This window comes from Ictidomys tridecemlineatus, chromosome 6 (genome assembly GCF_052094955.1).
Source record: "Ictidomys tridecemlineatus isolate mIctTri1 chromosome 6, mIctTri1.hap1, whole genome shotgun sequence".
Lineage (NCBI taxonomy): Eukaryota > Metazoa > Chordata > Mammalia > Rodentia > Sciuridae > Ictidomys > Ictidomys tridecemlineatus.
Window position 1 is genome coordinate 97,482,308 of NC_135482.1, and position 17,835 is coordinate 97,500,142.

General features: G+C 33.5%; 1 protein-coding gene across 1 annotated transcript; it reads right to left on the minus strand.

Moving 5' to 3' along the window:
* Window positions 1-1,950: 1,950 nt before the first annotated feature.
* Window positions 1,951-17,468, minus strand: Clec12a (C-type lectin domain family 12 member A). Its single transcript, XM_005341811.5, has 6 exons — window positions 17,213-17,468; window positions 14,010-14,108; window positions 13,533-13,721; window positions 12,487-12,638; window positions 11,132-11,238; window positions 1,951-5,129 (listed from the first exon to the last, which is right to left on the minus strand). Exons 1-6 carry the CDS (start codon window positions 17,301-17,303, stop codon window positions 4,958-4,960), a joined length of 810 nt encoding a protein of 269 aa, XP_005341868.1. The 5' UTR covers window positions 17,304-17,468; the 3' UTR covers window positions 1,951-4,957.
* Window positions 17,469-17,835: the final 367 nt, after the last annotated feature.

Here is a 17,835-nt window from a genome sequence, read left to right on the forward strand (position 1 = left end):
TCTGACCAAATCAATGTAAACAACATTGATAGCCTAAACATTTATCATTTCTAGTTAGAAGGAATAAGTTCTAGTGATTTACAGGACAGTAGTGTGGCTATAATTTTTTATAACTTATAATTTTTATGATTTATTTTCATTTATAATAATATTTAGTGAATAACTAGAAGAATCAGAGGTCCCATTCACTGTATTTTGACTTTTTTTTCTTCTAGTGAACTACAACATTAAGTACCTTTCTTTTACTTTCAGGAATTTGAGTATCCTTTCTCATAAATTTTCTCTGTAGGTCTTTTTGCCTGCTTTTTAATAAGAATGTTTTATTATTGATTAGTAGGGGTTAATTACATATTGTGACAATAATGCCTATATAAATGTGCATATGCATATGTTATATTAGCACAAACCCAGCAGACATCCTTTCTAAGACCTGGTTGCATTTTTCCTCTGTTAATGGTGCTCTTATTTTTAATTAAGTCTAATTTTCCTGTATTTATTATTGATGTTTGTGAAGTCCTGTTGATGAACTATTAGTCCATCATAAAACCACAAAAATATCCTCCATGTTTTCTACTAGAAACTATATTTTGTATTTTTGTGCTTAGTTGTATAATGCATTTTCAACAAGCATTTATGTATAAGGTAGATAGCAAGCTCCTCTTTATTCTATGCAGATATCCAGTTGATTTGGCTCCATTAATTTAAAAGACCACTATTTTTCACTATAAGTAGCTTTTTTCAAAAATAAATCAGGTTATTTTATATGTGAGTCTCTTTGTGGACACTTGATTCTGTCCTCTCACTGTACATCTCAATGTACAACCCAAACTGTTTCTTATTCAAAGGGGAAATCCTAAGAAAAGTTTAAAATATTTTTAACTAGATGAAAATGAAAACACAACTTATCAAAATATGTAGGATGGATAGAAAGCAGTGCTTAGAGGAAAATTTATAACAATGAATGTGCATATTGGAAAATAAGACAGATCCCAAATAAATAATCTATTCTTCACCTTAGGAAACTAGAGAAGGAAGAGGAAAATAAATCCAAAATAAGCAGAAGAATATAAATAAATATTTAAACAGAAATAAATACAATTGAAAGTAGGAAATAAATAGAAAAATCCATGAAACCCAAAATTATTTGAAAAGATAAATAAAATCAATAAGCCTTTAGCCAGACTAAGAAAAAAGAGGACTCAAATTACTAATTTGATAACTGAGATAAAAATAAATCAATTTGAATCAATCCTTTAAAAGACAATCAGTCAAAATAAACAAGAAAAAATAGACAACCTAAGGAGGCCTACATCAATTTTTAAAAATGAACACATTTTTATAAGCTTCTGGAGCATAAACCACCAAGATCAGATGGATTTACAAATTATATCAATTTTCTATAATCTCTTTCAAAAGAGAAACTATTCTATTCTTTTCAAATTCATCCTAGCATTACTCTAATAGTAAATCAAAATGAAATCATGACAAGAGAACTATAAACCAATATATCTCATAAGCATAGATGAAAAGTCCTTAACAAAATATTAGCTAACAAAATCCAATAATGTACAAAGAGAATTAAACATCATGGCCAAGTGAGATTAGCTGAGGTTTGCAAGGCTGGTTCAATGTTCTAAAATCAATTAGTGTAATCCAGAACATAAACAGGCTAAAAAAACACAAATCATATGATTATATCAGTAGATGTAAAGGAATGTTACAAAATTCAACACCCATTCGTGATAAAAATATCTAATAAACTAGAAATGGGGGGAGCTTTTCCAATTTAATGGAGAATATCTACAGATAACATCATAATTAATGATGAGAAACTAGAAACTTTTCCACATAGATGTTATTTCTAATTATTCCTTTAAAACATTATACTGCAAATACTAGATAATAAAATAAGACAAGAAAAATAAATAAAAGATATATTTATTGGGAAGGAATAAATGAAAATGTCTGCAGATCACCTATTGTTTACATACAAAATCCAAAGAGAATCAAGAAAAGGAAACAAACAAATACAAAATAACTAATGGAACAAATAAGCAACAGTATTAAGGTTGCACAACACAAGGTTAATATATAAAAGTTAATTCCTTTCCAATATATCAGTAATGAACAAGTGGAAGAGTGAAATTTGAAACTGAGCACATCATTTATATGAGCATCCTCAAACAAAAAATAGTTAGTAATTAAATGTTATAAAATATATACAACATCTATAATGAGGAAAACAATGTTTCTGATGAATACAATGAAAATCTTATTAGTATGGCCTTATTAGTATGATGTCCTAGACTAGATGAACAATGATTTGCACTCTATAGTTTCAGTATACTATCAACAACTTTGCTATCAATTAACTCAGTTATGTAATTACTACTATTGTTACCATCACTGACAATTAAGGTGAGCTTCTTAAGGATGTTGTGACCCTCTTAACAGCATATATGTTATTGCTTCCTCAGGAATATTGTCCTTTGATTGGCTTAAGAAAACTACTATTTTATAATAGTACCCACTCTAATATTTCCACATCTTTGAAATTTTTATTTTCTTTTTTCCTACCAAAGCAAATATGGTACTTCTTAATCTAGTGTGGGCCATTTATTTCTCTACATTTTTTGAAAGCTTCCTGTCAGAGTGTTTGCACTATTTCTCAAAGTCTTTTTTTCAGTTACTAAATTCACTATTCCAAGAGAGTGGTCCTAAATTAACAAACTTCCCTAATTCAATTTTGCATCACTTTTCCCACCAACCTTGTATAGCATTTAGAAAGTCTCAACAGATGTATGCTCTCTATCTTGCCGGGACATAATAGATAGGTGCAAAATCTCTTTTTTTTTATGAGACAAGTCATGTCTTTAGCCAGGTTATCTTTTTATTTGCCCTGTGGACAGGAGAATGGGTGAATGAAGCTCTTGTTGGGAAGCATGCAATTTGACTTATAACTGGAAACCTATACAATATTTTAATCAAAAAGAGTGTGTTAGTCATTAATTGGGAGACATGGGTCACTTCTGAGGTCTCGTAAAAATATGTGAATCAAGATTTGGGGAGTTATCATCCAAAGATGTCTTCCTTTTATGCTTTCTCAATGAGGACCCTGATTCTGGCAAAACAGGCTTTCCCAGTTTAAATTTTTAACTTCCTTTGTATTTCTGTCCCCTTATTACTAAGTTCTAAGACTGGTTCCTATTTTCCTGCCTTCTAATTGATGAAATGGTAACCTTTCCATTTAATACCTATCAATATTCACACTTATATTTTTTTCCTTGATTATTCACTTTCAGATTTCCTTGTTATTTTTCTGAAAGGTCAGTTGAGATTGCCAACAAATGCCTAATTCCACTGTACTTATTGTTTTTATTCTACCCATATTTCTCAAGTATCTGATACATTTTCCTAATGCAATCTTGACTCCACTGGCTTGTCATTCCAGGTCTTCACAACTCCGAAGATTTTAACAATTACACCATAAGTTTTTGCCTTTGTGGTCTTTTCTTCTCTAACAGCAGTGATTTGTTTTTCATTGCTAGTGGGCAGCTGGTGATTCAAACCCCAAATCCCATATTAGCATCTGTTTTCTTAGATGTTTTTTGCTACCTACTATTGCAGGTTGTTTTCCGCAAAACACCCCTTGATGGAAGTTAGCTTGCAGGTTTAATATGGAGCATATGTGTCCGAACCCTACCTGTGCAGGAGAAGGAAAAGAACCAAAGTTTGACAAAAGGAGAAATTGATCAGTGATGTATTCTTAATAAAATAATTGACTGTCTCTGTAAACTTCTGAAACTGAAATGTACATGTTGGAGAATGTGTACAAAGTTTCTGTGCTGGAATGTAAAGATCTCTAGGAAAGGGAGACAAAGGGGGAAATTGCACAAAAGTTTTGCACATGAAGGTTTTCTACATTTTTACTAGATCTCTACATTTTTACTAGATACTTATTTTATAATTTTTTGTGTGCCATTATAAATTTTATTAAATTTAAAATTTTATCTCTAATACATACAAATCCATACAAATAATACATATAAATACATACATAGAATTCACAATACATAGAAATATGGTTGATTTTTGTATGGTGAGATTTTATCCACTGACCTTGATACATTATTTATTCTAATAGCTTATAAATCATTGTTTTTATGTGCATAGTTATATTATTTACAAATAAACATGTTTTATTTCTCTCTCTTCCATTTTTTAAATATTTCTTTTTTCTTGTTTTATTCCACTGAGGACCTCTAATAGACAACAGGATTTATTAAATGAAATTTTTGATAAAGATCATCCTCATCTTGTTCCAGAGCACTCAAAAGAAAACTTTCATTTTCTTATTAGAAGTATGATGTTAACTGTTAATTAAAACTTTAGAGTTTTTTGTTTGCTTAAAGTTTGGTTTTATTTCAACACTCTTTTATAATGTTACAGAAATATTCTTCTAGTTTTCTGAGAAGCTTTTTTATAATTGTGTATTGTATATCAACAAATACTTTTTGTACATCTATTAAAACTATATAGTTTTTTCTTTATCATTTTAAATGTTTAATTAATCTACATTACTAGAATAAATCAAAATTGTTCATATTGTATTATTACATTTATTCCTATATTAATTTTCTCTGATTTTCTAGAAGACAGATATTTTCTTGGTTTATTTCTGGAAAAGCAGGAAACTATTAGTTTCAAATTCCTATATTTACCAGAAACACTGTCTTTATGCTGAACAATATCTGGACTGTATGTAGGTGAGAACATAAGGTTTTAGATTACCTTACACTCAGCAAATAAGGCAAAAGAAGAAAGTCTGATAACATAAATATTAAGAGAGAGGCAGCAATTTAGTTATATCATTTTTATCCAACTTGTGTGATCTATGTGATGCATGCTGTCCAAAAGTCCTATCAATTTCAGGATATTAGCAAAATAATTGCATTGACTACATTCTTCCATCTAGATCTTCACTCATTAATATACTTTCAATCTTCACTGAATTTGCCATCTTCTCACACATAACTTTTTTTTTAGAAGAGCAAGAAACATAATAAACATAGAGTCCATATATATATCCACAATTCTTATTATTTAAGTCACTTATGTTACTTTTAAACCTGCAAAAAGGAAAGGAAAAAGAAATCACATTTGGCAAGTCAGATATTTAAAACACTTTCACAGAAATAAAAATGATTTTTAGAATATGACATTATTACTATTAGGTCAGCTTTGTCTCAGGTAAATCTATGTTAAAGTTCAGAATATCAAGTTAATCGTTTAATTGACACATACACAATATGAAACACTGCTTTATTTCTCTCTGCCTTCTCTACTTTCCCACATCTGGAATATTTGCTGTCATTTAATTCCAGACTTAGCACCCCTTCACATCTAATATGATTTAAAATAATGCCCTTCCATAAGATTCTCTAGTCTATCTAGACCAGTAGTAAATCTTTTCTCAAATGTTCTTTGTAATCATCTGTTGAGAGCCACAGCCGAAGGGGCCCCAGCAAACTTCCAGCTGCCAGCAAACTTCCAGCTGCTGGCTGATGATTGGCTCACAGCAGCCCCAGCAACATCTAGCTGATTGGCTCCTCTGTGGTGATGCTCATTGGAGATGCTCATTGAGCTGTTTCCCCGCCCTTTCAGACTGCCAGCTGATGATTGGCTCACAGCGGCCCCAGCAACATCTAGCTGATTGGCTCCTCTGCAGTGATGCTCATTGGGCTGTTTCCCTGCCCTTTCAGACCACGGAGCTGCTCAGTGGGGGACTTCTTTGGCTCCGCCCACGCGACCCAGCCAATCGGCCTCAAGAGTAGGAGGATTGTAGGAGTGGGAGAGGCTTGTGTGTTCGTGTGGGAGGCTTGTGGGAAGCCAGTGGTGGCAGTTGGGCTCTGAGGGTTTTTCCTGAGGAGCTGTTTTGTTTGGCCTGTGTGGTTCTAAAAATAAAGTTCGTTTCTTTTGACAAGTGGCTCCTGAATTGTGCCCAGCCAGACTGTGGCAATCATCAAACCCAGAAATTAACCTAACGTATAATACTTGAAGATCAACATCATCTCCATGTGACATTTCGTTTTAGGCAGTTTTAGAAATTTTACTCTAAAATTCCAATTCCAAATAATTAACAACTCATAAACACTGAATTAGTGATTGAGGACAATACATGAAAGACATATTTGTAAACTAAAAACATATTTTGAATAGATATAGCATCAGTCCTGGGGTCAATAAATAATGACCATCAAATAAGTTTATTGATAAATTTTTCAAGAACAAAATTTTGTTTGTGGTGACAAATTACCGATGCTAATCAGAACCCCTTCCAAATACAAGTCCCCAAATAACACCAAGAACAAAAATAAGAGAGAAAATGGCAGATCAGATGAAGGGTGCGCTTCCCAGGAGTTTCTCAGCTCCAGATTTACAAAGTGAGAAGACTGTTGTTCAGCAATGTGGATAACTAAGGGCACTCACTGAAATTCCATCCCAGATGGTCAAAGAAACCATTAGAGACACAGAAAGTCAGAAACTTTGAAGATAATATAAAAAACAATACATTAGAATCATGTTGGCTTGCTGGTGTCAATGGTGGTGGTAATGGCTGGGGTGGCTGAGAGGAGGGAGAGCACAGGCAGAAAGAGAGGAAAACACAGTTTTTTAAAAAAACTATATATATATGAATATATATATATATATCTGTATATATATATCGAGAGAGAGAGAGAGAGAGAGAGAGAGAGACAGACAGACAGACAGACAGACAGACAGACAGACTTGGGGAAACCTGTGGAATTGAGAGGCAGGATAATCCTAATGGACCTAGCATTGGTAGGTGAAATTGTTGAGCGAAAAACAACCAAAATTTTGGGGACAAGGGGCAGAGAGTCTGGGCGGAACCTGGGTAACCAGCCAGAAAGAACCATTAATAAATGGCCAAGTGGCATCAGGCAGAGGCAGGAAACCTGGAACTCATAAAAGAAGTTTCCAGCTTGACTGAACAGTTGTCTAATGTGGGGCCCCAGTGACTAATACAGGCACAAAGAGATTTGTGCCTAAGGCAATCCAGGCTTGGGGGATACCAAGGAGAGAGAGGGAGCTGTCTTGGTTGCTAGTGTCCCATATGAGCTGTTGGGAAGATGCTAATAACTGATCAGAAATGACCATCTGCACTCCTGGTCTGATCCTGGGTAACTCACATCCATGGTGAATGTAAGACCTATGGATGTTTAGACTTCACACCTTAAAAATGTAATATATGGAGGCCCCTGAGACCTAGATGTCCAGCACAGATAAGTGTCTTCATCAACAGAAGGTGTGGGTCAAATCTCAAATACTCATGGCTCAGTTCCAAAGGTCAGCCAAGACTAAGTCCCAACTACTGGAACTTCCAATTTAGAACTGTACTAGCCCTCCCACTAGTGGACACCCCTTGTTGGGACTCCCTAGTGTATCCAATCCAATACTGGGAGATGGGAAGCTGATAGCTACACAACCAGCTTTGGCTCCTGGTCACAATGACTGGAAGCTTGGTGAACACAAAGATGTTGGACTACACAACCCCAAACCATTGACCCAAGGGTTACAGAGCCCACAAATAAATGCAAAGAATGGCACAACAGCATAAGCAATGAAAATCCATCCTTGCCAACATTTTTACCACCACAGTGGGAAAAAGCCCTTTATTTCTCATTAAGAATTCTTATTCTTCTTTATTCTATTGCACTCATTTTTAAAATTGTTTTAAAAAATTTAATCTCATTTTATTTTTTTATTTCTTACTTTTTCCATTCTGCATGATTCTGTGTGCATATGTGGGTGTATATGGGTGTGTTTGTGTTCCCACTGCACAGAGGTGTGTGTATGTGTGTGTGTATTAACATCATTCTACTTGCTTTCCTTTTTTACCTGATTATTATTTAATCTCAGACTTTAGTGAGGTAAAATTTTATGTGAGTTTGAGTTGTCTTGATCTTTCATTTGTTTATGCCTTGGTTTTTATTCCTATAATTACCCCTTCTGAACTCTCTTCCCCTACTAATGGCCAAATCTTCCTGTTCCCTCTTCCTCTCTTTCATTAATTTGTTACTTTTAGTTATTTTTTATTCCTCTATGTTTACAGCCATCATCTGCTACTCATCTCCTGCTTCTCCTCTGCTCACTGTTTAAATATTTTAAAATTATCTTGCCTTCCTACCCTATTTTCTCTTTACTTAAGAATCTATAATTCTACTCTTTAACTGAATTATAAAGTTTATGTAATTCCTACCCTATAATAGAGTGGATGACATAGTAGACATCAGCTGTTTAATATCTGATCTAGTTCATGTTGTTTATTGTTGATGCTGGTGTTAAATGCTGATCTCATCATTCCTATATCGATGGTAATTAGTGTCATAGATGTCAAAGTAGACACAGGCATTTATTTTAAGGCTTGTACATCTGTTGCAAAGATTATTTCTATTCTAGGCTCCCCCTTCTTCTAAGACTGACTGGAAAGTGATTGTGCCACTCCAAGTTCACAGAGGATCCCGCTGCTGAACACTGCTCACAACTCAGGCAAGTAATAGCAAAACTCACCCCAAACATGAGCTGCCCTCACTCAAGCCTCAATAATACTCAAACATGTAGAATAGGGGAGACAAAAATCCCAAATCAATAACCAGGCCCCAAGTAGGAACAACTAGAGGGGATTCCAGTTCCTACTTTTGGACATCACCTTGTACATAAAAAAAAAAAAAAAAAACAAAGAAGTCCCTAGAACAAAAAGATAACACAAAAGGACACATGTATAAAAGAAAAAGATTGATGGATGGATGGATAGATGCATACATGCATGGATGGATCAATGGATGAGGAAAATCAAGACTCTGAAAACATGGGGAAATAGGCAAACAAATTTCCTCCCCAAATTCACAATCCCCTAACAAAGGAACTTACAGATATGGAAATGGGCAAAATTCCAGAGAAAGATTTATAAAAACTTATTAGTTAAATGTTTACTGAACTAAGGAATGAATTAAGAGAACAATTACAGATGAAAGACCATTTCAATAAAAAAATAAAGATCCTGCAAAGAAATCAAACTTCTGCACAGCAAAGGAAACAAGAGTGTGAAAAGACAGCCTAAGAAATGGGAGAAAATCTTTGCCAGCTCCTCCTCTGACAGGAGATTAATATCAAGAATATATAAAGAACTCAGAAAAGTTAACACCAAGAAAATAAATAACACAATCAGGAAATGAGAATGAGAACTAACCAGATATTTCTCAAAAGAAAAAACACAAATGGCCAGCAAATATATGAAAAATGTGCAACGTCTCTAGCAATCGGGAAAATGCAAATAAAAACTGCATTGAGATTTTACCTCACTCCAGTCAGAATGGCAGCTATCAAAAAATACAAAAACATAATAAATGCAGGTGATGAGGTGAGGATAAAAGTATACTCATACATTGTTGGTGGGACTGAAAATTAGTCACCACCCTGGAAAGATTTTTTTTGAGATTCCACAAAAATCTAGGAATAAAATTTCTCTATAATCCAGCTATTCCACTCCTTGGTGTTTATCCAAAAGAAACCAGTACAGCAGCAGAAGGAAATAGGATGAGGGAGGAGAGGAGGTAAAGAGGGCAACCAGGGACTAAAATGAGGTACTTTAAATTGCATGTATGTATGATTTTGTCAAAATGAATCCAATTATTATGTATAATATAATGCACTAATAAAAGAAAAGGAACAAAACAAAAAATAACATGTACATATATAAATCATATATATGATGATTATATACATTTTATTTCAGTGTTATTTCTTAATAATTTGAAATGTCCACCATGTATTCCATTCCATTGTAAATATCTTTCCATTTGCAAAAATTGCAAGCACACATATATTCTGATTTTTCAAAACAAGATTCCACCTCTCCTAACACACCTGTACATCTAGACCTTAAATGCCAAATGAGACCTTTCAGACATATATTTGTCTCCCCTTCATTTATGCAGATCTTATCTCCTATTCTTCCTGTCATTGCCAGCCACCAAAGAGAGAATCATCTCATCTTTCTGATCCACACTCCTATACTATTTATATTTGAAGGAAAAAAAACAAGAGCATAAAACAAAACAAAAATCTCTATTTGCTATGTGGCTGGGCTGATGAATATTCAGAAATCTCAGTATTGAGTCAGTGGGATCATTCCAGTGCAGTTGCTTGAACTGCCCCCACTTGATGTGTCCTCAGCTAAGAATTTGGGATAAATGTTGGCCTCCCAACAGTGTTCAGCACGTTAACACTCTGATTTCTTTCTTTAATGTGGCCAGCTTCCAAATTTCAGATATTATACAATACAAATTGTATTTTGACATGTTTTTATGTAAAACCTTGATGTTTTTCCCATTACAAGCAGAACAAATACAATGTATAATCCCATTTATAGTAGTGTAACTACTTTCTTAAATAGATTATGTAATTAATTATTTCATATACATATATGTGCATTACATATTGCATTATACACACACTTACACACATATTCAGTATACCATGCTAAAGTTCATGTTATTCTTTACAACGAAATGTTCTTCTGGTCAGTTTTTCCCTAAAATTTTCTAATTTATGTGTCAATTATAACTAAAAATCCAAAAATATTTTTGGATAATCTGTTTTTCTGACTGAAACATTTATCACATTATGGTCTTTTTAATCCCTAGAATTATTTAGTTAGTCTTCACATATGATTGATGTTTAAGTAACTTAAGGAATATATCGATCTTTCATACATCTATGAATCCCAGAATTTAGCATATTATTAAGTACTTGTTAGGGTCCAGTGAATTTTTTTGGCTTTCATAATTTCCTTAGGAAAAAATGATTATTTATATAGACACTTCCCTAAATTTGGCTACTATGACTTTGTTAGTGATTTGTCAATATAATGAGAATACATTTGTGGTAATTTTCTGTATGACCAAACACATCAAGTAAATATGACAGATCAGGGATCTTCAAGGATGCAATCACAATGAAAGCTTGCTAATTGCTACTTACAGTGCTCTTGGTAAAAATATCTAAACTTAAACCCAAATATAAAAATACAACAAGAATAGAGACTTACCAAGCAGAAGAGGCAATTATGTCATCCAGCTTTTCAACATTCATGTGATAATTTCCAGGAGATAATCCCAGCCAAAAGTCATATAATTGAAAGGATTTTATGGATTGCTATAGGGAATAGAAATAATCTGTTTTTTAAAAAATATATGTTCTGTTGTACTTTCCTTACAATGTAATTTCTGACAAATTACTTTCTTAGTATTTTTGATACTGTACTACTAATTTTCAATGCCATTTAAAAGAAGTTGAAAATGATTTTAACCTAAAGATTTCAGCAGTTTTACAGTATCACTTTCTGTCTAATAGGGAGTGAGTCAGTTCATGGCATAACTAACAAGGTTGGATATTTGAGCAGTAAATATTCAGTCAAGAGCAAAGGAAGTAGTTATTGAGTGTAATGGAGCATTAACAGAAAAGGCAGAGTAGGAAAATGGTGCAGCAGAATAGGAGAAAAATAGCCATAGAACAGAATTCAGAACCAGTCCAAATGTTGTAGTCAAAACAATGTGTCCTTTCATATTCGTGACTTTAAATTTTTCCTTGAGTAAAAAACTATGAATGGATTATCTAAGAATAATTTAATGAGAAAGAAATTATGATTGATATCCCCTCTTCTGTAAAGAATGCCAAATTGCCTTATAGTAAAGAAGCTGATATGCTTAGGAAATATAATTTTGCTGAGAAACATATGATTACTGAGGGACCAGAAATAGTAAGAAATGTGGAAAAAATTTTAGACCTGGATAAAAAGGAAAAAAGTAAATCAGAAAATAAATAAAGCACAGAGAAAACACTTATTCTGGGTCCCATAACTCAGTTCAGCAGATTTGCTTGGTACTTGCCCTTGTCATACCATTCAATTTCTACTTATTTATATATGTTTTGTGATAGCATAGTTAGCCAAACTTTTTCTTTTAATGAAAAAATACAACAAGGTATAAACAAGAAATATCCTCTTACATACTTTTTATGAAATTGGTAATTCTCAGGAATGATCTCCAGGTCCTGTGTTTTCAGATAAATGTTCAGATAAATATACTGAGGCCTGATTCCAGAGTACCAACTTGGTAATGGTCACAGGCCTGAAGATTCTGGGTACCCCTGATCTATTCTTGTACCCATAAATTCCTAAGATTCTATTAATTCTAAGATCCTAAGCTAAGGTTTTGTGTGTTTTACCTTGGCTGTGATTCCCTGAGAAAAATATACAAAGTCTCAATTACCTTGCACTTTGACTGAAATAAGCAAGAATCATGAATGGGTTGATACAGATCTTTTGGGAAATACCCCACTCCTATTTTATAATAGGAGAAGAGATTTCCTTTCTCACAGGCTGAGAGACTTGGGGAGTCTTACCGATTTTTTTTTGTTCCTAACTTGCAGCAGACTGGCATTCCGAGCAGAACAGAAAATTTCGCTGTTTTGCCATGTTTCAAAATGATTGAGTATGATGTAACAGCTATCCCCATACCATATCCATCCCTTTGGACAAGGTTTACATTTGTGCTCTGGAAGAAGAAATAGTTTTATTTTATTTTTTTGTGAATGCTCTTTGTTATTATGTCCTTACTTTATGTGACAATGAACAAATTTACAGTGTTTCTTCTTTTTAGGTGAAAGGAAGAGAAACAAAATGAATCTTGTATGTTACATTCCTACATATCACAAAAAATGTGTCTGACACATAATTTGAACAAAATTTTTAAAGTAAGAACTTAGATTCAAGTGTGTCTTACTATATCAGGAGACCTGGATAATTTTCATCATTTCTCGTATTTACTTATGGCAATAAAAACTAACCACAGGGAATATTCTGTATGGTCAGAATCAGTTTCACACACACACACCTGTAGAAATCCTCCCTTCTCCAACTAGTGCACCTGTAGCTCTCTGACTTGTTCACTATTGGAGAGACTACTCAGAGGCACAAGAAACTAAAACAAACAAAAAAACCTATACAAATTTATAGAAATGTTATAACACCAATTTCCCAAGGTAACACTTATAGTGCATCTCTTTTCTATGGCCTTTCATCATTTACTACAATTTGGAATGAGGTAATTCAAAAAGATGTACTTCCTTTCCTGTTGTCTAATGACCACAGAGCCTAAAATAATAGTAATAGCAGATTACAGAAATTACACGTTGTCTGTTTTATTACATAAATATCATTCCTTAATAATTTGGCAGCTTATAGTTATGATTATTTTTTTCTTCTAACTGCATAAAGATATCAATGAGAATTTCATCAACTAAATTTAATTCCTTTCTTTAAACAATGGTTAGTGATAAAATTATTCTTAAGTGACTTTAAGGTTTATTCTATTTATTTATTAAAATTTATTCTAATTATTCTTAAGTGACTTTAATGGCTAGTAACTCTGAGAACAACACAAGGTTACCTGGTTCTTTTCTATATAGCTCACGACACAATTTGGTGGCTACTATTTGCAGTGTGATAGAGAGGCTCCTGATATTTTCTGAGCTTCTGTTGTTATCCATGAGTTGGAGGGAAACATTTCTCTGAAGTTCTTCTTTGATATTTTGCAGTTTATTCAGTTTTTCCATTTCTAACTTCAAAGTTTTATAAACTCCAGTTGAAAAAAAAGGAGAAAGGAGAGAGAGATGATAAAAAATTGTAAACCCTCGATAGAATTATCACCTTTATAAATTCTTGTTTGTTTTGTTTTGCTTTGATTTTTTACCGTTTTTTGTTTTGCAGAAGTAATATTTAAAAGTCTATAAACCACATTAAGGTTCATTTGTGGGCACACACCTCTTATTATTACAAGCCCTTAATTCAAAGAATAAACTTAGGCTGTAAAATTCATAGCATTTTAGATGCCTTTCCTTTCAGTCAGGACAGTGTTAATACATACATACGCCTCCCAAGGCTCCCAGTCCAATGAGCAGCAGAAGGCAGAGGAGAGTCAGGATCAAGGCTGATTGACGCCATAGAGGGGAAGGAACAGAAGGTGCTGTAGAAAACAACATTAGCAAAATTTGATTCATTCATTTGTTAATTCATTCTGCCTTTATTTCTTTTCTAATATGTACCTGGAAAAGAAATGTGATTTGCTAAAAACTCAAGGACTTTAAAATATTTTTTTTCAATTGTAAATCAAGAATAAGTCAGATGAGTTAGTTTGCTGTTTGTCATGCAAAATGGTTCTCATAAGTGAAGAGGTAAACTTTTAGAGTGATTCAAAAAACCAAAAGGCAAAGACCAAGTTTATAAAAGAAAGAAGAGAAAGCAGTTAATCTTGATACTGTGTATCTTGGGTATAAATTTGGGGGAAATGAGTAGCTGGCAAATAGCAGAGAAGTCAATCTGAGTAACCTTTCTTTAAGGCATAGTTTACAGCTTATCAAAGGATATACTTTTAGTTGTTTATGTATTCCCCGTGTAACCCCTAGTTTGGTTGCAGAACATAACAAGATAGGCTGTTTCTTTGTAATATGTCCAGGTATTCCCTTATGAGAAATAGAAAATCCCAGTGGTCCATTTTTAAAATGCAGTATTTAGGGTGTTTTTTTAAAAATTTTTAAAAATTGTTTGAATTAGTTACACATGACAGTACAATGATCTTGACATGTCATACATTTGAATCAGATGGGGTATAATTTCTCATGTTTCTGAGTGTACAGATTGCAGAATCACATTAGTCATACAGTCACGTATTTAATTTTAAATGTAAAATGACTTGAGTTCTAAATAAGGCAGCTGGAGGGTAGAGCAGAATGCAAAGTTACAAGCAGTTAACAGGTGAATGTAAAATTCACAGACCCTTGACAAAAGGTGGTGAGAAGGAAGGGACCCACCAGACCAACAGAGATAAACTGTGCAGGTGCCAAAGCACTCAACCCAGGGGGACTTTCCCACAACAAGGGAACAAAGGGAGGTGGGGGACAACTAAAAGATACATCTCTTTAAATATCCCAGTAGGAGATAATGAATTCAGCTGACTAATGAGTATCTGTCAAGTACTCACTTTCCTTAATGGCTGTTCAAGCCAAAGATTGTGTGGTTAGCCCCGACTAATGGGCAACAACCCAGTGCCCTTGCATCAGGGATAAAAGCCTAGCAGACTGCCTATTCATTGCACCTGCCTTTCAGTTTTGATTGTTGTGCACCCATCTGTACCATGAAAGTAAAATTCTTGCCTTCTCAACAGAGCTAATCAATCTCCGAATGTTTATTTTAGCTCCTGGGGTACCCAGGACCCCTAATATTTTCGACATACTTATTGGCTCCATGCCTTCCTTAGTTTAGATCTATACCATATAATGATCAGAATTTTCAATTTTTTTAAATTTTTTTTTTAGCAAAAAACTTTTATCGAATGCTTCTTTTCTTTCTTTACTGAGTAGTAAAGCCCAGAATAGATCATTTCCCTACAAAAATCATAAAATTTATATTGTAAATTATCATTAAATAGCTATGTTATTTAAATTTGTCATCATATGTAAAGAAAATACAATTCAAGGATAATGTCATAATCTTACTGTGTTTGTGAAATATATCTTAACATCCCACAGTTGATAGTGCAAAAATGTGAAATCCAGAGAGAATTGAAAATAAAATGTAAAACTTAATTCCTTTAGACATTAGAAAATTGTTATTATAAAAAGAACTACATGGTCAGGATCATACCTAAAGTTAGAATTACAAATTTAAGTGCTAACTTTTGTAAAAATTATTTTCTAATTTGTCTATGCATTCCATTATTTGAAAGCTATCATGGAGTACATTCTATTTGCTAGACACTATTGTGATTGCCACTGATATAGAAGTGACAAGACTTGCAAGTCTATGTTCTCATGGAAACATATTTTATTATGAGAGGAACCAAATGAATAGATGGATAGATAAATCTCACATTGGACTATAGTGTACAGAAATTTGAAGCTGAGTTTGAAATTTGAAGTTTGAGTTATGAGTTAGAAAGTAAGTAGTTTAGAACTTGTGGAAAGTGGGAATCAGCATACAAAGTTAGTGGGAATAGAACTGCATACAGCAAAAATGTCTAGTTCAACAATCCTAATTTGGGGGAAAGCTTTCTATTTGAAAAACAGAAATAGAATGGTTGTAGCGTTCTGGTCAATGTGAAAAATGATATTTACTCAAGGAAATATAAATAAATAAATAAATAAATAAATAAAATAACTTCATATAAAATTGAGAAGCAGTCTTGAGATTTTCTAGTCTTGAGATCCTGGGGAAAGTCCTAAGAATATATTTTGAAGTCATTGTTTTTGAAACCAAATGACAGAATGAAGCAACTTACAAGAGCATATTGAGTGACATGAGAAAAGGGGACCCAGAACAGAGCCCTGGGGTACTCCATCGAATAAACATTGATACAGAGGGGAGGGAAAAGCAGAAACAGCAGTGCCTGTGACATCAGAAACCACGTCCAGAAGAATGTGCAGAGAAAATGTTTGCAAAAGAAGAAATGTTCAACTCTGTAAATGATGTAGGGAAGTGAAGCAACAAATAATAAAGACATGACTATTGGGAGGAAACGGGGAGCCATCAGTGACCTAGACAAGAACAGTTTCCATGAGACAGCAAGAAAAGAAGCCTCAAAAAGCTGGTCGAAAGGAAATTAGAGATGAATTGGGAGTCAAGTACCAAAGATAATACTTTCAAAAACAAAAATTATTTCTTTCTCTTTTAAATACATACATGCAATCATGTTCCTTCAAAAAAGAAACATAAAAATCTATGACTTTTATGAGCAAAATATTCTCCTTGTTCCACAGCTTTATCTAAAGAAGGGAAAAACACTTTAGACAACCCAGCCATTAGAAAATATCTTTTTTTTTAATGTATCTTGAGTGTAACATTAATAAGTAGACTTGTAAAAGATTAAGAATGTTCAGTGTATACATCACTGATTTTAGAAAAAGAAAAAGCCTATAGTCAGTTAATTTGGCTACTTTTGATACATTTGGTAAAAATGGGAGACTTGATTAAAAATTCAGATCAAATGATACCAATATCCATGCACTCATACCTGAAGTGGGAAGTATAACCACTTCTGCCACCTTACAACACATCCATAGCTGAAAATCTTACCTTTTTCCCCCAATTTTTGAAGATCCTGGGTAGTTTCTGTCTTATTGGAGTCCTGGAATTTTAGATTTGCATAAGTAATTTCTTCAGACATTGGTGAATATTCAAGGAAAATTTGAGAAAGTGTTTTTTAAAAAGGTGCAGGACAGCTAATCCTTGAATGTTAACTGAGATCTGTAACTAAACTTCTTCTAAACTGAGGCTTAAATTTAGAAGCGTAAGCTTCTGATCATAAACTTACTATACCAGTCTCTCATATGTCTGCATACAAGTCTGTCTCTGACCTCAGACGAAAGAGAGAGCTGTTGCAAGAGGAAATATCTTTCTTCCTCATATTTCTTCCTTTTTCTTATTTCTATATATTTACCAACAAAATAAAGTTTGGCTTTATTTTCTTTCAGAACTGCTGATTAAACCCAGGGGTACTCTATCAATGAGTAACATACATAACCCTTTATTTATTTATTTATTTTTATTTTGATACAGGATTAAGCTAAGCTGCTCAGGTTAGCCTTGAACTTGTGACCCACCTACCTTTGACTCCAAGAAGCTGGGATTACAGGTGTGCAACACTGCACCTGACTATAAACTATTTTTTGAAATTGTGTTTGTATATTATTATTATT

Excerpts from the sequence above, each read along its gene's own strand:
- Clec12a (XM_005341811.5), bottom strand. The coding sequence starts at position 17,303 with ATGTCTGAAGAAATTACTTATGCAAATCTAAAATTCCAGGACTCCAAT. Across the intron at positions 13,722-14,009 it reads GGGAGCCTTGGGAGGCGTAT|TTTATAAAACTTTGAAGTTA; the intron begins GTATGTATTAAC and ends TTTCAACTGGAG. Across the intron at positions 5,130-11,131 it reads ATAATTGCCTCTTCTGCTTG|GTTTAAAAGTAACATAAGTG; the intron begins GTAAGTCTCTAT and ends TCCTTTTTGCAG.